We start from the raw sequence: 23,021 nt of genomic DNA, 5'->3' as shown, positions 1-23,021 counted from the left end.
TCCTCCCACTTTATGCTTTTCACCTTCACTGAACTCTCGGGTATCATTCTTATCTGAATGCTGCTTGTTGTCCTTCCATCGATAGGTTGTTTGTGTCATTTCACCCGCTAATTAAGAGGAAAGGGCAGCGTGGGCGCAATCAAAATGCTGCTACTCCTCCAAAACAAACCAGCAGGAAATTTGCAGAACAGGAGACAGAAAATGGATGATTTGTTTCGATGGTTAAATTGTGTTGTCGGGTGTGACTGGAGGAATAAAAGACTACCTGGAAACACTAGGTGCTCAGGAAAACCTTTAATGCATGTTAACTGTTCTGACCTTGAAATCCTTGTTTTACGTCACAGTATGTTAAAACAAAGCTCCGTTTGAGAGAAATACAAAATCGACTCACAAAAAAGACTCCCCCCCCCCCTCAGTTATGTGATCACTATTGCATAAAGGTTTTTCTGAATACAGTTAAAACGTTAATAGCTACTTTAAGGAAAATTGCTTTATTACTCAAAGCTGCATTATAAAACATGCTCATGTTTAAAATAACCCAGTTAAATAAAAAGAAAAAAACCTGAGACCATTTTCTGAGCTGTGTCTCTTTCTATTTAATAATAGAAAATAAGAAGAATACAAACGACAACCGATGCACCCAATATGTCGGAAGAAGAAACAATGCAGGGTTCAACTCTGGCTCAAACTGCACTTCATGTGGCCAAGCGGCAACCGACAGTGACGTCACACATTGGCTTTTTGAACAGCCTTTAAGTAGCCGTAGGTTCAGCCAGAAGAAACCACTTTTCTACAAGCTGGGGAGGAGTGACTAGTGGATCTGACTTGATCTAATTGGAAACCTGATGACATTACGTCCCACTCAGCGTTAGCGGAAACCTGTCAATCAAACAGAAACATTGCTTTGTGAGGCCTATTTTTTTTTTTTTAACAATAACGGGATTATTTTCAGAAGTCTAATAAGAATGAATGATTTTCACGAAAGTCACCATTCTGACTTGTAGAAAACATGGATTGACTTTGTATTTCATGAGAAGCTGAATGGGAGTCTATGGAGCCAGATGCTTGTGGCCCTTGGTGGTACAACAGTTTATGGCACTTCCACATTTGCCTAATTTTTCAGAAAAAAAATAACTTTGTAAAGAGGCTTATTAAAACAGCACAGACCTCTGACACAAATCTAAATAACGATCCACTTAGCATACATCAGCTTCTTAATTTGAGTAGAGGGCAAGAGCTCTGTGTGACCGGAGATGCCAAAGACGAGCGGTGACCTTTGCTCCTTCAATCTCCAGTATAAACACCCCTTGCCATGTCTGCAGTGAGAAACGGGCTAATTTATTCTGCAGCGACAGCGTCCAGATTTGAAGCCACCGTCTGCTGTCAGCGCCACAGATCTGGCACTGTTCAGGCTCACGATAGAAACTGTGAGATGGTTCAAGTGTAGAAAGGCTGTTGGATAAACAAAACATTTTCAGTGCAGACTATCTTAAATGTTTACTTTTACTGTTAGGCAACATAACTGCTGAAAAAAAATATGGAGTAGATGAAACTAAAAATGGTATAACAAGCATCTTTCAGGCAAATGTCACAGAGTCCATGACTTTTGTTTGACAGCCTGGTGTGTAGAAGATGCTGCTTCTGTATGAGCACTTTAAGAACAAGAGATGAGAGCTGTTTAGTTTGAGGCGGGATCTTATTAACCCAGTTTCAGTTGTGGCCTCGGCTGCTGCTTCTTCAGAGAGAGAAGTAAGCAGCTCTCTCTTCTTTCAGCAACATGGCTAAATATTTCATACCTCTCCACTCCTGCCACATTGTACCGTACTTTTAGAGACACAACCGGCTAATGGAGAGAAGGGAATCCTCTGAAAATGTGTGTGTTAATCACAGTTTAACAACTGAATGGCCTGTGTAGTTTAAAGGTGAGTGAATGCTAATTGAGCAGGATTTTTTTTTTTTACAATTAGCCCTGCGTTGTTTCTGTTTTATTACACTGTGTGCTGGTACATTAGCGTGGCTGGAATATCGAGGAGACAGACGCACAGTGAAATTCAGTGTTGAGAGTCTGGGCTGGCTGAGCCTGCAGGACAGATCGATGAATAAAGATCTTTCAGCAGAGACAAAGTGTTGTTTTAGACAGACAGGTGGGGCCTCAATCCTGCAGCTTTTGTGTTTTTAAAAGCATCCACTTTCACACTCTTCTACACTAATGAGGGTGTCTTTTGAGACGTCAGAGTTTATTTGATCATTTTGGTGAGGGAATTTCATGTTAATGTAACGTTCATTCATCTCAAATTAAACAACAGACCACTTTCAGTTCTGCATGTCAACTCTCAGCATCCGATACATGTGAGGACAATCCAGGCAATGAGCCAAAACAACCACATCTGTAAAATAATCAGCATGCAGCCGCTAATGTTCAGAGCGCAGAACCATTTGACAGAAAGGGCATCCTGATCTGTGTTTCAGCACAACCAGACTATCAATGAATTCTTACACAGGAAAAAAAAAAGGTGTCTTCTTAAAATTCAGAGAAGCTCAGGCCACTGAGAATAAGCTGCTTCCCTGGTACCACTTCCTAACAAGCTTTAACTGGATTCACTGTATTTAATAAATACTTTAATTTGTACTTTATAGATAAGTAATTTTGTAAGTGAAACTTTAAGGCTGCCATGTTGTGAAACATCACTTTGCCTGGCGTTAATGCAAGACCAAAGCTGCTACTATGGATGTCAATGAGGACCCATACTTCGGTACAAAGTCGAAGCCAAACTGCTGAAAGTGTGACGCTACTTGTTTTTCTGTTGTACCAAAGTCACCATAGATATGTAGGTACTGGACAATGGACATCGCGGCCACAAGTGCAGGTGCAGCAACAAGTACACTCTCAAGCGATTTCATTTAATTTCTGTCTCTTTCCATGTGAACAGTCAAGTGAAACAGTATGTCTCTGACTATCGCCAGTCATATTGTAAAAACCCCAACAATATACTCTTAAATGAAGGTCCACTACAGTAGCTTTTAACTGCATGTCATGGTGCAGGTAAAGATTAAAATATCCAACTACTCAATATCACGAATCAACAGTGAAGCCAAAATCTTATTTAATCAGATTTGATCGGAGCACATTTTAAAGTAAAATACCAAATCCTGAAGAGTGTATAAAACAGTCTTTCAAATAGTCAACAACCCAATTTGTAGTCTGTCAAATACATTTCCTTTTTCTGTCACTAGTTTGTGCAGCAGACAATATTCATCATCCTCATGCAGCTCCACAGTAATTTCACAGCCCAGGTTTATTGCAATATTCAGTTATTGCTTATTATTGCATAACTTTGTAGTACAGCTTAAATTAATTCCTCTCACCTATTGATGTCATTACAGCTGGCTTTAATCTGTTTAAAGATATTTATTGATTTAACCCCTCAATGTGCATGACTTGCCAACAATTAATCCACTTAATGTGTTGGGTGTGCACTGGGCTGTGTTGACTTTTCCACGCAGCACATCCTGGTCAGTGCTATGAAGCACGTGTGTGCTGTCGCACTTTGTTCAGGCTGAGGTGTCCCGTCACCCCGCTGCAGCCCGAGGAGGTCCAGTTCAACATCAGCAGCCCACAGAGGCATGTGGCCACACGTTACAGATTTACGGAGGGCGACAGAGAGGCGTCACTCCCTGACCAGCAATCTATTACTCATCTGAGCCATTTCTCGCAGCGGTGCCTCCAAATTACATTTCAGCTTTTTGTGATGGTGTGATGTTCCTGTCTTCCCACACCTGCATGGTTTTTGTGTGGTCGGGTTTCCTGCTGATTGCCTCGCTGCTGCCGTGATTGAACGGGGGACTCGATGTATCTCTGAGGCCACACAGGGTTTTAGGTTGCATACCAAGTGGGCCCGCAGCACGCGCTGGAGAGCTGTGGATAAGAGTGGTATCAGTGAGTGGGAGGGAGGGAAACCCCATACTACACTGCAGAGATCAGATGTTATTCAGTGCAGCAGCACAGATGATCTTTGTAATAGCAGCTCAGACCATCAGCAGAGTTAATCTGGATATAATCGTGCATTAATGAGCTAATATTCAATATGGTTGATGTTTTACAGCCAGACTAATCTGTGCGTGCATCTCCGTACCTCCAGCTCATTGTTTGTTGGAACTCAAGGTGAACAATAGAGAGGATTTACTGCACAACAAAGAAAATATTGTTTTATGTAGTTTTAAGCCAAGTATTCTGTCATATCAAACCATAATATGCAGCGACTCCAACATGTTGTTTTAGCTTTAGTGTTCTTCGTTTTTCAGCCATTAAATGTATTATTCTTTATTACTTTATGCTGAATTCAAAGCATACAATTAGAGAAATTATTCATGCCAGCTTCCAACTTGTAATTCCAAATCAGAAACGATATTTCCCAGTTGTGAAATAAACAGAAAAAAACCCAGATCAAAACCAAATCCACTGTCAACTCTAATAGGGCTTTAGCCAACTTAGCTGCATTTGGATCTGGATATTCACTTGGTAACGAACTGCAACAAATATACAACAAAAAGAGCTCATTTTGTACGTTTATCTGGTGTGATTTCAGGGTTTGCAGTTCGAAGTACTAAGTTACCACGCTCGAAGCCACCGCTACTCTGCTAAGCTAGTTACAGTTAGCAGGCGTTTAACTATGTTTTTGTCCTTTATTGTCAAGAATTTCCTGGTGTTGCTGCAGATGTTGTTTTATTTAAAGTATAGGGATATTTTTCAGTTGCACGTAACAACAAAAGAGAAAACAGTTTGTAATTTAGCTTGAGCTTCATGGCTCGCTTTTACTTGACACACTGTTTATTTTTAACCGTCTAATTTTCTGTTTCTCTGCAGCAACGAGCTGCTGAACAGCTTGATTATAAATATTACATATTATGCGCCAAAACAATGAGACAATACTTTATTTAGTCAATGGATTAACAATGGTGATAACTGAATCTTTAATATAGGTAATTTATCAGGAAAAATGTTTTTTATATTTACTTGTTTTAGGTCATAAAAATGAGAATTTGCTACTTTTCTCTTTTATTTAATGCAAAATATGTTATCTGTCGGTCAAACAATGCAACCAATTGTAAGACTCCAGAAAATGTGTAATTTCGCACATCAATAATGAAACTGAGCGCCTAATTGATCATGAAAATAATGAATAATTGCACCTCTAATGTTATTTATACATGTATGTAAACCTCCTCATCCCTTCCACAGGACCTCTGCTTCTTTTAATAGAGACTTCAAATCCCGCAGCGTACAACATTTTACCATCACAGAGAAGCTTCACCTCTTTTATCTTTAACTACAACTGGATCTCACACCTGAGAATGGCAGCATCAAACATAAGGGAAACCCAAGGTAATCAGAAGTGAACACCACCACCACCACCTTGGTTTAATCGTCTAGTTTGCCGTTCCTGTTGTTTGGCTCAGTTTTTATCTCAGTTCTGTTACAGCAAATGCTGTTTTTGCAGACATTAACCATTTCTATGATACAATATTTTTTTATTGGCAAATCAGATTCAGACTCGAGTCTGAAATCAGTTAAGACGTAAAATATTGTCTGTTTACAGAGTTTTGGATTTGTAGGACACAGTCTGGCACATTGAGCTGCAGCCTGCAATGGCTGCCACAACAATGCATGTACTGTATGTGTGAATGTATGTGCCCACACACGTACTTCTAATGTGTCTTAGCAGCTCTTAGAGACACGGACCTCTAATGCTGTGTGACTGCACTCCGCAGGGCTTCTTTCCGCTCCGCTGGATGAGCTCTGCTGGGAGGGAAATCAGGGAATCCCTCCATTCGCTGGCTTCTCTCCTGCTTCATTCCCCCATTTGCTCCCCCTCTAGCCTCCAGTGCGTGTGCAGCATAAAGGCTTGGTTATCATTGGGAAGGCATTCTCCTTGCGACTATGATACAACAGCCTCAGCCGATATTGCATCTATTACTTATAGGAGCCACATGAACCAATTTAGAGAATCGTCACTATGACAAATTACAGTGCGACAGAAAATCGTACACAGCAAAGGCTTATTGAGGCTTATTGTTCAAGAAAAACAAAACTGCAATGCACATTTTGGCCCGGGATGTTTACATAATTCTCTTTCTAAGACTGGAACACAAACTATTACATCCACTTCCAGGTCCTCATAATGAAACTAATGCAATATATGAACTCATGGGTGTATTTTTTTTTTTACTCTTTACTAGTTTTACAAACTGTTTGAATAAATAGCCGTTTCCTGACTTAAACGCACGGACCTGGATGAATATTGTTTGTCGCTACTTTGTCAGTGTGAGTAGCCACTTTGGCTGGCAGCCACCCGGTCTGACAGGTCTAAAAGCCACTTGCGAAAGTTGAATTGGCCTCTTTTATTTTCACGTTGCATCGGCTGCTAAAACTGGCTACAGTCAAACACTTAATGCCGAATAACTACATTAATAAAACAAAATCATACATTAGTCCACATGTTTTGACCTGAGGGGTAAATCTTTGTCTGAACTCAATCTGGGCTTCAAACCACAAGTACTATCTTCACCAAAAACTACAAGTTTAAACAAGCAGTCAAAAAATTTTTGTGACAACTGATATACAATTGATATGATAATAAACATTTAAAGGAGGTTTTTTTTTTTTTTTTGGCTTCTGTGAGAATACTAATATTTGATTTCTAGTAGAGCGTGAGCAACAGAGGACAGCATTTTTTTTTACAAAACATCTGACAGTGGCACATCTGCTTCCTGCCTGTGTCAACAGAAAATCTTGAAAATGTTGATATTTCCCGAATTATTTGGACGGTATTAAAAAAAGAATTGATCATTAGCTGAAAGGATTAGGTATTGATTAATCAACTAGTGAACTGACATAAAATGAATCTGTAAGGGGCAGCTGTGGCTCAGATGATGGGAGTGGATTGCCCTTGTATCCTCATGGTGAAGTGTCCTTGGGAAAGACACTAAACCCCAAGTTGCTCCTGATGGCAGGTGAGCACCTTGCATGGCAGCTCTGCTGCCATTTTCTGTCTAAGTGGGTGACTGAGGCCAACTGTGAAGCACTTTGAGACCACTAAGGTGATAAAACGCTATATAAGTGCAGACTATTTTCCATAAATATTTTGTTATTCTTATGTGATAGTAAGCTGAAAATTTTTGCAGCTTTCAGTTGCTCATTGGACAAAACAAGCAAACCAAAGACATCATTCGGGGGACTGTGAACATTTTTCACTGCAGCATCATCCATAAAGACTTGGAAGAATAAAAAGCTATGCCGCAGAACAACCCTACCATAATAATTTATGATTTCTACATACATAATGTATTCTGGTTTCTACTGCTGACATTTTACCATCGTCCAAAAGAAGCTTCTCGTTTTTGGCTCTCACGTCAACATTTCACCTAATCTGAAGCAAAAGCCCGCTCTGAAGAGGAATGAGGTCAGCCTGTGTGTTCATCTGTGCAGCCACTCAACACTGAGTCAGATAACCAGACAACCCTGCAGACATATAGCAACAGCCCTACACTATTAGTGCCGTCTGTCACCTTTACAGTAACACCAGTCGTCCCTGAAAAGCCCTGGGATACCCCGGTGACTCCCTGGACAAGGTCATCATTACTAAAATGTGTGGCATGCACCTGTTAAATGAACATTAAAGTGCTCACTTCTTGTCACTGCCACATCAAACCCAGCTGATAATTTGATCTCAGCGTGCACAGCGTGTGCTCCACATGATTACATGTCAGGTTTCATGCCTCTCCAGTTACAAGTTAAACAGTGCAACATGTTCTCCACAGATTATTAAATTAACGTGCAGGTAAATCTGCCGTCGAACCCCGCGGAGGCAACAAGACACAAGAAAAGGAGCTTTTTGCTGCATTGCACCTGCCCAAACGCGCCTAACTTTCGAGGGGAAGTGGGCTGTCTGGTCCCACTGATGTGTGTTCGGTCCTCCGAGGTCGTGTTCGTGATGGTGGACGGACAGCCGCCCCCCCTTCCCCCGTTCCTCCCCCCTCCTCTCCCCCCTCCTCTCAAAACAAGGAAAAGAACCAAATAAAGCAGCAGGAACTGCCAACAAGCGGCAGCGGCTGACCCTGTGTGCCATATGCCGGAGAAAACGCAGTGGCGTTTGGTGTCCCGGAGTGCTGACCCGCAGAGCGGTGTTCTCCTCTTACCTGGCGGCTGAGGACAGCGGTGCGGGACCGGCGGGGGAGGAAGGCAGGCGGCGGAGTCAGCCCGGGGATCACGGACCGTAGATGAGCGTGTCGGTGCGCCTCAGCACCGTCTGAAGGCAGCCAGCAAGCCACAGCCCGGGTGTTCCCGATAGGAGGGGGCGTGGTGTGTGTGTGTGTGTGTATGTGTGTATGTGTGTGCGTGTGTGTGTGTGTGTGTGCGTGCGTGTGTGTGTGTGTGTGTGTGCCTGTGTGGCACGCAATCCTCCCATAAAGGCTTATTTTATGACAATGCGACAGTTGTTCTTGTTCTTTGCGTTTATATAATAAACTTATTGGGCTAACCCAATTAAAGGAGAGTTCCGTCCAAAACAGCAGATAACACTGCAGTGCTGAGCTCCACATAGGTTCAGAGAAACTCCCGGGTCCCACTGGTAGTGCATTATGTATTATGGATTTCCCTGCTGACATCCTCTGGGAGTCTGTATTTCTAGTCTGGAAGAAAAAAAATAGGTCATTTTGGTTAAGCAGGGCCGAGAAGCACAAACAAAAGAACATTAACAGGATAAATAACTTGTTTCGGAACTCTTGCATTTTCTGACATCATCCAGCATGCCTTTCAATGCTTTCATTATGCCACAGTATTTTGTATAGTGCTCTCTGTGTTACGCTTCTCTGCTGCATGTTTAACACTAATCCTTATCATACTAAAATGGATGTTTCCTTCCTGTTATTATTTCTCTGCATACTGCAGTAGCCTACTGTAGATATCATACCCTGCTTTCTGTTTTATTTTTCTATTTATGATCAATGTGTAACATCTGTCCTAGGACAACAGATGGAAAACATTCTTCATTTTCAAAAATGTTGATTAATGTCCACTCAACCTGTCATTTATGCCATAATGAAATAAATTAATACACCACCACATTGCAGCATATCAACAAAAAAAAGCAGATGTGAATTTCAACGCAAAGCAATTTCACATAAAGATACATGGTTAATGAATGATGTTATGTATAAGTATTTTCCAACAATGTGAGAAAGTGAAGAAAAAAAACTCAAACATGAACAATCTCAGTGTCAAGGTGGCAGTAAGACACACTTTAATGCTAAAATAAACACAAGTAGGCCTACATGAGCATCATCAAAAGCACAAACTGTTTATCGAGTGAAACAGTCACACGTAAATAATTCACACACACACACACACACACACATATGCTTTATAACAGTGTGGAACAAGTGGTACAGTCGCTATTTGAATTTCATATGTTATCACATGAGAAAATGTTACATTCCTGTGAGGGTGATTTATAATGTCATTGTGTGGGTCACCAGATGTAAAACTGCATTTCACGTCTGTTTTTTTGTGCATTTCACATGTCAAATGTGAGTAAAGTTAAACGCAAGGATATATATTATGGGCCCCGCTTGGCTGTACAATAACTCACCTCTGGCAAAATCCATCACACAACAATAACACTGTTGTCTGTATTTCTTGGTTGTTTGTATATAATATATATAGATATATACTGTATTGTATATACTGTATATACTGTGCATTTTATATTCAATATTTTTACTGCTATTTTATAGCTTTCTATTATTCTATTATTATCTTATTGCTTCCTGTATGCTGCTGTAGCGAAAAAAATGTCCCCTCGGGGATTAATAAAGTAACTACCCAACCTAACCTAACCTAAAGCTCAGGGGCCCTTAGCCAAGACTTTCTGCAATTATCCCTTAAAGATTATAGCAGACAGAAAAGAGACGCAAAGATAGCACAGGCCCAAAAATTAATGAGGAAAAAAAAAAAACTGGAAAAAGATTTAAAACAACTAAAATGATGCACAAAACAACTACAAAAAGACTCAAAACTACTACGAAGAGACTAAAGCCGACCACAAAGGAAATCTTCAGATCCAGCGTGCTGCCCCCTGCTGGTTGTGTAGTGTCTGACTTCAACCACTGTGAGGCGCTGCAGTAAAAACCAGTCACCCGCTGCAGGATGCGCAGAAACGTCTTTTCTGCGCTCGAGAGGAGCGAAACAGGAACAATAACAGCAGACACCGGCGACCACAAAGAGGACCGGCGGTGTCATATCTGTGGCAGTGAGGATGGAGGAGTACAATCCCGCAGACGAGGTTAAAAAAAAATAAAAATAAAAGAAGTTATTTTTCAAGTACATTTACCGGAAGGATCGACGTCACCGCTTTTAAAGCCGTGTTAGCTTCATCGGCTAGCTGTTAGCTGACCGTTAGCTTAGCCAGTTAGCCAAAGCTAACGATATTAACACCGGGGTGTGGTTCCAGTAAACAGATTTTTACTATTAATAATATTTTTTTTTTAAAAAAAGGTTATTTTATTAACAACTACTCAATCAAGTCAATTATTTAATTTAACTTCGAAAAGATGCCGATTGTTTTAGCTTTAATATTAAAGCCAAAAACATTTGACTTTCATGATATCTGAAGGCTTCTTCATGAATCTTCTTCTTAAATCATTAAATGATATTAATTAACATGTTTTTCCGTCCCGACACAATCCTCCAGGTCGTCTTCAACGTCGATGAGAGCACTTTCTCCATTAAAGAGGTGAGTTTTTTTGTTGTTTTTTTTAAATCCCTCTCCACGTGATCAAACTGCATTTATTATTATTATTATTATTATTATTTATTTACTGTAATCGGATTACATCACTTCCTCTTTCTGTCATCAGTGTATCGAAAGCGTCATCGGGGGAACGGATTACAACCAGGGCAAAGTGAACCAGTGGACGGCCGGCATTGTGGAGCATTCACTGACTCACCTCGTCAAACAGGGACGGCCGTTCAAATACATCGGTGAACCACAATGACGCACGTTGTTGTTGTTGTTGTTGTCGTCGTTGTTGTTGTTGTTGTTGTTGTGGTGGTGGTGGTGGTGGTGGTGGTGGTGGTGGTGAAATCCATCACGCAACAATAACACTGTTGTCTGTGTTTCTTGGTTGTTTGTATATAATATATATATAGATATATACTGTACTGTATATACTGTGCATTTTATATTTTTTTACTGCTATTTTATTGCTTTTCTATTATTCTATTATTATCTTATTGCTTCCTGTATGGTTAGGTTAGGTTAGGTAGTTACTTTATTAATCCCCGAGGGGAAATTTTTTTCGCTACAGAAGCAATAAGATAATAATAGAATAATAGAAAAGCAATAAAATAGCAGTAAAAATTATAAAATGCACAGTATATACAGTACAGTACATATCTATATATATTATATACAAACAACCAAGAAACACAGACAACAGTGTTATTGTTATGTGAATAATCTACCTACCTAACCTAACGCGGGCTCTGATGTGTTGCAGTGAACTGTACCATCATGCAGAAGAGCGGCGCTGGTCTCCACACGGCCAACTCCTGCTACTGGGACACGGCCACTGACGGTGAGAGGCCGCCCTCTTCACTTACAGCTGCTATCAGTGGAAATGCATCGTTTCAGTGCCAATAGCACACAAAAAAAAGTATTTGCTATACCCAAATTTTCAAGAATGGAGAAAAAAAGAAAATCTACGTTTTAGGAGAAGCCAAACCCTGAAATAACAATCGTCCTCAAACGTTTCCAAAAATATCTCCCTCCTGGTTTGAAATATTGTTCGAATTTAATGTCTAATTTTTTTTGGGGGGGTGATTTCTTCTGCGTGTGTTTCAGGAAGCTGCACCGTCAGGTGGGAGAACCGCACCATGTACTGCGTGGTCAGCGTGTTTGCTGTTGCTGTGGCGCTGTGACGACAGAGCCGGTCCGTCTTCACCCGCTGTGAACGCCGTCATGTCTGAGGCCGCGCTTCTCCGTGACCTTGTGACCTTGAAGTTCCTGTTGACGAATCCCTCCGGTAGAAGTTGATGTTCAAGTAGCTTATTTGTCCCCGCTGGCAAAAAAACAACCGAACTTAAGTTGTGGTTTGTGATGCGGCAGCCTGCTACTGTGACTGACAAAATTTGCATTTTGTGGACTGAAGTCCTGGTCAGAAGAAGAAGCCTGAGGAGAGTACCTTATTGGAAATTGCTTCTTTTTTTTTTTTAACATCATGTTGTCTGGTCAAAAAGTGAACCAGAAATTCTTGTACCATTTCCAGCCTGTAAAACTGATTTGTTTTTTAGCGATGCTCCAAAGATGGCGACGTTGGTGTTCGGTCTACCACGAGGTTTACAAATTCAGTTTTCTGAGAAATATCTCAACATTTATCGGATGGATTGCCATTCAATTTATTCCAGATACTCATGTCTCCTTCAGGATGAACTGTAATAACTTCACTGATTCTTTAACTATTCAGGTCAGTTTTAAACTTAACAAATTCCTGCAACACTTAATGACATTCCCATCAGCTTGAGCTGTACTTGATATGACAGATAATTTGTCCGAAACAAAAACGTTTTTCTGAGCTCCTTCTGTTGCTCCTGTGAGATGATGTAGTTTAGTTCAGTCTCCTTGTGTTTTAGTAATTAAAGTTACACGTCTACTTGTGTAAAGTCTTTCTACTTGTCTGTATTGATACTTTATTAATGTATTGAATAGTGTGTATTTCCAGTAATGGGTGGTTTCACGGTCATTCCAGACGTCCAGGAAAGATTTCATCTGTAAAAATGTTTAAATAAGGTTATTCAGTATATTAATTTGTGGAAACCTGTCCAGTGCAGTCATTAAATGTATTCCACAATCTGTTGCTTTTGTTTTTGAGTGAGCGTTGATCTTCACACTGCAAAAAAAAGCAAGAGATTTATTAACCGACTTGAGAGGAGTGACTCCATAGACTGCATGCTTATTACCAATTTACAATTTAAGTGATTATTCACTAGAGGGCAGCACAGGACAGTATAGCGTGATAAATAAAAATCTGAAAATCCCCAACATTTTCACATACAAATATAAATTTATTTGGATTTTTAAGTCAGACTACATCTTTTAAATGCTTCTTATCTTGTAGACTATGGGAATGTTCGATGTGTACGATAGGTCTTTTATTTTATTAATTTTTTTGGCTTCAAAGGTTTCTGGTCTTCTTAGTACAAACGGGGGCATTCATTTCATTCCCGAGGTCGTCATCCCTCTGCAGATACATTGCAAAAAGGAGTAAGTGTAAAACAACCACACTGACACACACTCTCTTGAGTGTCTCTCACTCGCACACACACACACACAATTATACATTGAAAATAAAGCAAAGATTCTTGTTACAATGATGCTTTTTCACTTCGATATAATCAGTTATTGTGTGCACTCGGTGTAAATATTCTAACTAATCTGACATACAGACGCAACAGGCATGAAAAACACAAATGCATCCAAAGCAAAGCGTTTCACATCACTACAGCTGCTGCTGCTCCGCACTGGAACCAAAGCCACTTTAATCTTTTTTTTTTTTTTTTTTTTTTTTTTTTTTTTTTTGGTAAACGTGCAAAAAAACATTATACTTGGAAATGTCCGTGCTTTACAGTAACGTGTTAGGTGATCGAGTGGGCTCTTTAACAATGTGTGGAGATTAACATGTCATCATCAAGCACAAGTACATCACAGAAGCAGCGCGTCATAATCATAAAGCTATTTTTGAGGAGTAAAAAAAGCTGATTGCTTGCAGCCATAAAACTAGCAAGGGAGGATAAAAAAAAAAACAAACAACCAAACTCACCCCCCTGCTGGATGACAGCTACACCTCACCTGAGGCTCCACACATGCACACCTCCATGCCAAAGAGACACTAAATACAATCACTTGAAATGCGTGGCTCCTTGTGATCAGTAATGCAGCATATATGTGGACACGGTCTTCAAACCTAAAGAAATAATGGTGGTGTCCAGGGGTTTGTGTTTGTATTAAAGGCTGCAGGATGAAAGGTTAGCGTGTCGGCTGATAAGAGCGGTGAGCACCACCTCTGCGTGTGAACACTATGTACGTTTGCAGCCTGGACAGGTCACAAGATAAGGACACATTTGCTTCAGGTGGGAGTAAGAGTTGAGATGGACATATGAGATCACAGGAGTGTAAACTGAACTCAGAGGGATCCATGTGGCACTTAAAAGGTTACACAAGGTATGATAACTGTCTCTAAATGGCTCGTCAAGACAACTGTGACGCTTTAAGCATTGCAGGACACGTTGTGGCTGATGTCACCATTGATTCCACCTGTGTTGTTGTGCATTTCATTGGTCATGTCATAGGTTGTGTCATTGAGCGTGTCGTAGGCTGTGTCATTAGGTATGTCGTCTGTGGTGTCACTGGCTGTGTCGTGGGCTCTGTCGTAGGCTGGCTCTTTGCGTGTGGACGGGCTCGGAGGCTCCAGGACGGCCTTTCCCATCGGCCTGATCTGCGGCGATGAAGAGTTGCACATCAGGCACAGAAGAGAGGAGCAATCCCAAAGGCCCTGGGTCATGCTGGAGGAGAAGAGCCTCCGACAGGGATGACAGAACTGGTAGAAGACCAGCATGAAGAAGAGGGCGATGGCGTAGGCCACCAGCAGCTGCAGCACCAGCAGTGGGGCGCAGATGAAGTCGTAGATGTCCGTCTTGTAGATGTACCACAGCAGGAGCAGTGAGGCGTTCTCCACAAAACGCATTATGTAGTACACGGCCATGCGATACCAGTTCTGGGACTTGTTGATGAGGTCTGGGTCGCTGAGTTTCACCTGCACGGCGGACCAGCAGAACATATTGATGCCGGCGTAGAGGAAGGTGAGCATGCAAAGCACGATGGTGGTTCCCACCCTGGTGAGAGTTTTTTCTATGTTCTCTGGGAACGGCGAGTGGCTCTGCCAGAACAGGATCCAGGGGTAGAGGAAGAAAACCAGGAAGTTCAGCAGAACCACAGGCAGGACCCAGAACTGCAGCACAGAGCTGAACAGGACCAGAACCACCACACGAGTGGCGATCTCAAAGCTTCTCCACAGGAAAATGCACAGATAAGCCATAGGCCGCACGTCCACTTCATAGTCATCATATTTGATCTTAATGGCCAGAATGTTGCAGCGCAGCGCTCCATACACAATGGACAGGAGGGAGATCACCATCAGTGTGCCTGATGTGGAAGAAGAGACACAGAGAAGTTTACATATGTTTAATCTCTCCTCTGGAGTCCAGGTGGATTTTGGTTCATTTTTTGCAGACCTTCGAGACTTTCATTTTGTCTTCATTTCTTTTGTAAACTATCCTCCCCGACAGATAAAACTATTTCTAAATTAATCTCAGCTACTTGTTCTGCATATTGTTCTGTAAGAATCAACATTTATGGCAATATCAAATTTGTGGTAGATGATGTTAAAGTCAGCCAGCTGATAAACAGGCTAAGTTGGGCCTGAACAATATATTAAAGTTATTTTACTGTAAACAAAACGTGTTTCCTGTGTTCATAAATAAATGAATGTACTCCAGAGGGTTCGAACAAGCTGTTCAGTTGCACATTGAAACAGTTATTATTGGCTGTAATCGATCCTCCTGTTCCTGCTGGGAAGTAAAATATCCAGTCATAACGTGCTGCCTATCTAAGTGGTGGAGGACAATATAGGGACACGTCGCGGGAAATTGAATGATATCCGGTTGATTTGATTAACTTCAGATAAACTTTGGGCTTAACTTTTGCACAGAACCTTGACTGTCAATTTTGTCCCCCATCATTTTCCACTGGCAGCTCATAATGATGGGGTCTTTAAGATCGTTTAGTAGATCAAATGAACTGGAGGAATGATTACGGCAAAAAAAAAAAAAAAAAACTTCTTTAATGTAGGTATGGACATTTAACTACGGTTTTAAGACAGACATGAAAGACTCTGGACCCATTACGTAAGACTGTGAAAATGACATTAATCACATCTAAGCTGTTAAAACTGTGTCAGACGTGCCAGACAACAGCAGCAGAGAAAATCAGACTTATATATTTATAACATCTTTTATTTTGCTGTGCTTTGATGACCAGATGTCCTAGTTTGACTTTGCGTGAGGCCTTTACTAAATCTCCCTCAGGAATAAACATTCTGACTCCCACATAAACAGTGTTACAGCCTGACCCTCAGATCTGCACCAATTGGCAGAGAGAATCACCATTTTCCATCCTCGATATCAGAGAGGCGTTTACATAACACCACTTTGACTCATGAAAACACCATCCTCTTATTTCCAATATGTCACTTTGCTGATCAGCCCACATTGTGGTGGAATGGTGACAGACCGTGCTCTCAGCATTGAATACGTTTGCCGATGAAATCTAAGAGTCACACACTCGCAGTCCGACAGCACGCCCTCCCCCTCACCTCTCCCGATGGACATCCCCCGCTGCAGGACGCAGATGTAGAGCTGCAGGGTGAGCTGGGGGGCCGATCCCAGGAAAGCCTGGATGACGGAGGTGCGGGCGAAGGCCGCTCGGTGTGTGAACAGTTTGCCCTCCGCCTGCCCCACCTGCCGCTCCACCTCCTCAGACTGACCCTCGCGGGGCATCTGCTTCTTCCTGGTGATGCTGACATAAGGCTCCTCCACACAGCCCACGCTGCCATAGATGCAGAACGCCTCCAGACACCTGAAACAAACAGCGAGCAGAGAGCATGAAGGGCTGCAGATGCCTCTGTTGTGCCGATTGGATTATATCATTCAATAGGATCTCCATCAGCTTCATCGAAAAAGAGTTTATACTTGCCAGAGTCCACACAAACACAGACAAACTCACACCACAGTAACAGACAACTCAAAATCACATTCAAACACAACTGAAAGAAGTAACATGTTCAATGGCTGATGAGATATCCTCCATCATGGATGGCGCTTGAAGAAAAGTCAATAAATTCAACAGGACTCATCCTCTGGAGATCATGAATGTGAGCACCAAATTTCTTGGCCATCCATTTAATATATGTTTAGATAGTTTAGTGTGCTATAGACTTTGTCTTGCTTGATAATTGACGAATCGATGAATCCATAACTCAAAAAGTAAACCTCACATCATTTTTACTAATGTGTCTGCTATATGTAATTTTACTTTTACTCTTCTCTTGATACACAGATTTTTTTTTTTTTTTTTTAATTATTTTTAAATTGGCCAACTGCAGATCCCATGCTGATCAGTTTTGGCACATTATAAACACAGACGAGCTGAAGCCAAACAATTTGTGACGTCTTCCAACCTGAAAGAATTTCATTCACCTGTGGTCCCCCATTAATGACTTAGACCGCTCTTTAAGGAAAACCTCTCTTTGGATTAATTGTTTAGTTTTCAAAGAGCATAATGATAACTATTAATTGTCTGTTATGTGAGTTTTCTAGGCTTAAAATTGTTTTGTGTTAGCATTACTTTAAAGGAAATTAAAGCTATTCAGAGCTGATATTCTTGATTATCTTTTTTTTTTTCTCGCAAAAACATAGAGAAATTTCCCAAAGCCCAAGGTATAATCTTCAAATGTCTTTTTGTCCGATCATCAGTCCAAATCCAAAAGATGATAAATTTATAAAGAGAAAAACTGCTGCTGTTTTGCTTGACGATCGATCAGTTAAAACTGATTAACAAAATCAAATGACGTTGAATGACTAATCAATAAGCATTAACTTCTGTTCTTTATCAGCTTATGTACTGTATAGATAAAGCTTATACTATTATTATAAATGGTCTTAAAGGTTAGCAGTCTGAATAAAAATACAAATGACAATAGATGTGAATTGGTTAACAAAGGAGCGAGTGCAGTTTCATTCAGAAATACGGACACCCAGTTCACTGATAACTAATTGGTCAATCGTCTGAGAACTAATTAAAAGCACATTAAAATCCTGAAGTTATGAGCAGCTCCAAAATCCCAACAAGCCAGAGGTAATTTTATCATGAGCATCTTGTATACCAGCAGTTAGGTCCCTCTAATTATGGTTGTCTAAAGAGCTGTCAGTGAGAGTCACACTGTGTATTAAACCCACTGAAGTGCAGAAAGCGGGCGAAGGGCCAGAGGTTGAGGCACCACTAATATGCAGCCAGTGAAACAGGCAGGCTGAGGATATTAGCCACATGGCTGCCAAGAGACAGATCGTTTATCAGCATGAAATACACTGGAGTGTCACATGCAGAGGACAAATCACTGATCCAGTAAAAAAATAAATAATTAAACAAGACCACAATCTCATCAAAGGGTGAAGTCACTGACTTTGTCTCTGCGGAGCTCAGTATGATGAGAGTAGATACACCCACTCAGTTTATTATAGGTACACCTTTACACTTGTTTATGAATGCAATTATTCAGTCAGCCTTCATCACGTTCATGCAGATACAGGTCAGCAGCTTCAGTTAATGCTCACTTTAAACATCAGAATGAAGTAAAATCTTGTGGCTTGATTGTTAGTTCCAGACTGGCTGGTTTTAGTGTTGCATCGCAGCAGTCTCTAAAGTTTAGGCAGCATGGAGCCTAAAACAGAAAAACACAGAATGATCAGCTGCTCTGTGGACAGAAACAACCTGTGGATGAGAGAGGTCTGAGGCCGGACGGGTTGGAGCTGACAGAACAGCAACGAGAACTCAGATAAACGCTCTTTACAACGGAGCTGATGAAAGCAGCTCAGGATGAAAAACACTTCCAGCATTGAGGTGGAGGAGCTACAACAGGCTAAGACCACATCAGGATCTACACCTGATCAGAGGCTGCAGTGAGCACATATTTACCAAAGCTGGACAGTGGAAGATTGAAAAAACATAGCAGGGTCTGGTCAACCTTGATCTTTGCTGAGGCTGCAGATTTGGGAGAAGTTTGGCATCAACAGCATCAATTCACGTCCCCAACCTGCCTTGCACCAACAATCCTCGCTGGTGGTCTTTAATAGTGTGGGGAATGTTTTCTTGGCACACTACGGGCACTTTAATACCAATCAATCGTGGTTTGAATACCACAGTCGATCTGACCACGCGCATGTCTTTATGGCCACAATTTTCCATCTTCCAATGAATGATTCTGGCAGCATTTCACAGAGCAAAAGCCGCGTCAGACCGATTTCATGAACATGACGAGGAGTTCGCTGGACCTCAGTGGCCTCCCCTGTCACCAAAATCTGAATCCAACAGAACACCGATGAGATGTTGCAGAACAGCAGCTGACAAATCTGCAGAAATGAGGTCACAATCTCAACGCAATGTTTCCAACATTTTCATTCCACAAAGAACTGTTGAGAGCAAGCGAGGCAGGATGAGTACGGTATGTCAGTCAAGGGCGCTGAGTGTTTGTTTGTGTTTTGAAGGAGTAAGTCAGTCAGGGATCTGCAGATCGAATCGCATCCCGCCATGACATCACCCACTGGTTTGTGAACTTCCATTTTCAAGCCTCCAGTCTGGTATTTTGGACTTCACCATCTTGGTTATTTGGAGCCAGAAGTGACCATATTTGGAAAAGAGGGTGGAGCTAAATGAGAACCTGAGTACACTACATCCATCTACTGGAAACCTGACTGTACTTCAGGGCTGTCAATCAAACCAGGCACGGCGCTAAACATACCTCTTCTTTGAGGCCTAATATCTTATTAATTGTGGAATTATTTTCAGAATGACCACCAGAACACTGATTAGGAGTGAATGGCACCATCAGCTGTAGATCAGATCATGATTTTACACTAAAGAGGATGCTGAAATGAAGAAGAAAAAAAAAAAATATGTAGATGAGTGTTTTCAGTGCAACAAGCTGCTGTGTCATTACTGCTGTGACAGAACATGATAAGGACTCTGTTAAAGATATCTTAAGTGTTGCTTATGGGCGAATAAAAAGAGGAAGTGTTGCTGGGCGGTTTGAAGCAGACACTTGTGTTGTCAGAGATAAGGAGGCAGCCGCGACATGCTATTCTTAGATCTGCTCTTCACTGAGGAAGGATGTAGAAGTAACGATTTGAATGCTGGCTGGAGGAGAAACAGGTCATGCAGGTCAGAGTCACAGAGGCCACTTCTGGAGAAATAATGTGCCGCGAGGAAAAAACAAAAATATGGACATCACAGGGCCTCAAATATGACTGCCTCAGAGGATAAGCTCACTGTGACTACATCCACAAGTTTAAACATAAAGAGCCATAATTACTGGACATGAATGGGTCTAATAATGTCTGGAAAAAGTGAAAAAGTGACTAAAATGTATTTTTGTGTAAACAACAGTCTGAACAGTCACCATAGTTTTAACATGACCACCAAAGATTAGTATCAGCAAGTCAGTATCCAACCAAATGTAGAACAGGGTCACAACACCTCCCCCGCCCCCTCCACCCTGTTTCTGAGTTATGGTGTTCAATAATGGCCAGAAAAGTGTTTTTGCAGAACATTATAACGTGACAGTGAGGTTGACCTTTGACCTTTGACCTTTTGGATATAAAATGTCATCACTTTATTTGATCCAATTAGACTTTTCCCTGAAGTTTTGTCATAATTACTGCATTAATTCCACAAATGTGTTTTGTAAGGTCACAGTGACCTTTGCCCCCAAAATTCTAATCAGTTCATCCTTGAGTCCAAGTGAATGTTTATGTTAAACTTTATGAAATTGCCATCAGGGCGTCTTTGAGATATCACTTTCACAAGAATGGGACAGAAGGATGTACAGACAGATGTACAACTTAAAAAGGAAATGGCTCCAGTCACAGTTGACTGGGGTAAAGTATTGTTAAAGAAAGCATCCTATGAGGCTACGTACTACAACAATTTAGAGCTGCTCTTCCACAAAGCAATTTTAACTAAATATAATATTTTGAAAAGATGACGTACTCTGACATTTATCGTCATCATCAAAGTAATTTTTCAGACTTTCAAAGGCTCCTTCCAGAGCTACAGAGGACATTACACATGTTTTTTACAAGTGAACTGAACCTCATGAAATGTGCGAATCTATTATATAATAGATTGGGAGATGGGATTTACTCCCGAAGCCTTTTTTTGGATTTACTCAACATAAAAAAAAGTGTCTGTTTAACTTTTGATTAAATAAATAACTGCATGTGTTTGCATTAAGGCTGCTACTTGTTTTGATTAATCTGCTGATCATTTTCCCAAATAATCAAAAAATGATTTGGTCAATCAAACATAAGACAAAGAGGACAAATGCCAAATTCTTTAATTTGCTTTTTTTTTTTTAATGTTGAACAACCTAAAACTCAAAGAGATTTAGTTTAATATAATATCAAAGAAAATAAGAAAAAATATAAAATTGGAGGCACTGAACTCATGACAGCAGATAGATGCAGATCATTTTTCTGGCAGTGTAGCCGGAATTGATCTCTTGCGTCAGCTGTAACCTATATTTGAGGCAATGGGTTTCAGCGGCTTTACTAGAGTCAGATCTCCTGCTGTTTGTGTTATGTCTGTATGCAAAGAAGGGAGGCTCTGCATGCAGGATTAGGTTAAAGTTCCCATACAGCTGAGGCAGATGGTGCAGCCAGACCAGGCCTTACAATAGGGGAAGACCAGCCTCATCACGGCTCCTCCATGAGTGTGAAACAGCCGTGAGCCTCTTCAAGTGCTCCAGCTGAGCTTCCTGCTGCTGATTTCAGAGAACTCTCATTAATAAGTCACACAGCTGTGCTCGACCTGTCAAATAGATGTCCGCAGGTGATCAGGAGAGCTAAGTGAAAGTGCTTTGGCTGAGCAGATTAGCAGCTGTGTGGCCATATGGAACATATCGACCGTTTTTACTTCCGAACTAAATGGCAGACAGCATGTAGGCTCTGCAGCCGACCAGAGACAAAAGGCCAGAGCAAATGACAACAACGGCATGTGCACAATGCTTCCATCAAACCAGCCGTAAGCAGCTTGTATGCAGGCGGCCAGACATGGTTTTTTTTTTTTTTTTTTTATACAGACAAAACATCGGTGGACAACACTTGCGGGGGGTAGTGAAAGACGCGTCCTCGGCGGACACAGTGGTTGTGGAGACAATGGTATCCAGGGCTTCTGCACGGGGCAACCATTAGAGAAACACGGAGACAAACATGTCAGCACTGACCTGACGATGGGACCGAGCTGCAGGATGTGCAGCAGCAGGATGAGCGGTCTGTCTCTGCTCAGGTCCCGGTGGATGAAAGTGAGGGTCAGCTGCACGAGCACCGACGGGACGAGCGTGAAGAGGAGCGTGAGTCCCTGCCAGATTTGGTCTCCGGCGGAGCGGTACGTGGAGCTGAGGTACAGCGCTGCCGTGGTCTCGGCCGTGAACAGAGACACCGACACAAAGATGGAACTGGGGAGTCGCATCCTCACTCACTCCGCCATTTGGGGAATGCGTCGCGCTGCTTTGCTCAGGGTCCGCACATCCATACCGAAACCATCGAGCCGTCAGTCGGGCGCCAGCTGGACGGGACGGCTTCGCTTCGGAGGCTCGCTGCCGCAGCAGCAGCAGCAGCAGCAGCTCATCCGCGATGAGGCAGGCAGGCAAGTTGTCCCGGGAACAGACTGCAGGGTGCGCAAGCGGCGCTGCCAGTCAGTGACGATATGACGCCCCGCACAGTGATGTGGTTTTTTTTTTTTTTAGGATTGCAGCAGTGAGAAGGAAACCGATTACACAATGACAGTGAGACTATAAATTAAAACTTGTTTTATTTAACAAATGTTGTTTGGATTTTTTTTTTTTAATGAAAAACTCTTTAGGAAATAACACACAAACACAATCAGTTGACATTGATTAAATCAAACGTAAGACTAAATGACTATTAATAACCTATATTAAATTATACAACAAAAGAAATATAAATAGTCTGTGAGACAAACAAAAGATTTAACCAAAGCTTTGTCATAAGAAAGAACAGTTAAGCTAAAATAAAACACCCCCAAAGTGGCACTGGGCCTCTCAAATTATAAAACGAC

At 41.5% G+C, this 23,021-nt stretch overlaps 3 protein-coding genes across 6 annotated transcripts in view; 1 reads left to right on the top strand and 2 right to left on the bottom strand.

Moving 5' to 3' along the window:
- The window catches only part of sytl5 (synaptotagmin-like 5), a 38,548-nt gene extending 30,212 nt beyond the window's left edge, over positions 1-8,336 (bottom strand). For 3 of the 4 annotated variants that reach the window (XM_069154072.1, XM_069154075.1, XM_069154074.1), the window contains exon 1: positions 8,197-8,335. The gene's annotated coding sequence lies outside the window, so the exon portion shown is untranslated. Of the gene's footprint in view, positions 1-8,196 lie in introns of all 4 variants that reach the window. The other variant, XM_069154073.1, reaches the window with a different exon arrangement.
- A 1,891-nt stretch (positions 8,337-10,227) lies between these two features.
- dynlt3 (dynein light chain Tctex-type 3) lies at positions 10,228-12,723 on the top strand. Its single transcript, XM_069154071.1, has 5 exons — positions 10,228-10,340; positions 10,749-10,790; positions 10,915-11,038; positions 11,557-11,634; positions 11,901-12,723. Exons 1-5 carry the CDS (start codon positions 10,314-10,316, stop codon positions 11,975-11,977), a joined length of 348 nt encoding a protein of 115 aa, XP_069010172.1. The 5' UTR covers positions 10,228-10,313; the 3' UTR covers positions 11,978-12,723.
- xk (X-linked Kx blood group (McLeod syndrome)) lies at positions 12,234-22,611 on the bottom strand. Its single transcript, XM_069154070.1, has 3 exons — positions 22,168-22,611; positions 16,486-16,748; positions 12,234-15,257 (listed from the first exon to the last, which is right to left on the bottom strand). The coding sequence occupies exons 1-3, from the start codon at positions 22,410-22,412 to the stop codon at positions 14,323-14,325; spliced, it is 1,443 nt and encodes a 480-aa protein (XP_069010171.1). The 5' UTR covers positions 22,413-22,611; the 3' UTR covers positions 12,234-14,322.
- Between the last annotated feature and the right edge of the window lie 410 nt (positions 22,612-23,021).

The sequence above is a fragment of the Embiotoca jacksoni genome, unplaced genomic scaffold (genome assembly GCF_022577435.1).
Source record: "Embiotoca jacksoni isolate LCO1_2020_lvr unplaced genomic scaffold, fEmbJac1.0.p SCAF_2, whole genome shotgun sequence".
Lineage (NCBI taxonomy): Eukaryota > Metazoa > Chordata > Actinopteri > Embiotocidae > Embiotoca > Embiotoca jacksoni.
This window is presented reverse-complemented; position numbering and strand designations above follow the sequence as displayed.

Excerpts from the sequence above, each read along its gene's own strand:
- dynlt3 (XM_069154071.1), top strand. The coding sequence starts at position 10,314 with ATGGAGGAGTACAATCCCGCAGACGAG. Across the intron at positions 10,791-10,914 it reads GCACTTTCTCCATTAAAGAG|TGTATCGAAAGCGTCATCGG; the intron begins GTGAGTTTTTTT and ends TTCTGTCATCAG. Across the intron at positions 11,039-11,556 it reads ACGGCCGTTCAAATACATCG|TGAACTGTACCATCATGCAG; the intron begins GTGAACCACAAT and ends GATGTGTTGCAG.
- xk (XM_069154070.1), bottom strand. The coding sequence starts at position 22,412 with ATGCGACTCCCCAGTTCCATCTTTGTGTCGGTGTCTCTGTTCACGGCC. Across the intron at positions 16,749-22,167 it reads CAGCTCGGTCCCATCGTCAG|GTGTCTGGAGGCGTTCTGCA; the intron begins GTCAGTGCTGAC and ends TGTTTGTTTCAG. Across the intron at positions 15,258-16,485 it reads GGGGATGTCCATCGGGAGAG|GCACACTGATGGTGATCTCC; the intron begins GTGAGGGGGAGG and ends CTTCCACATCAG.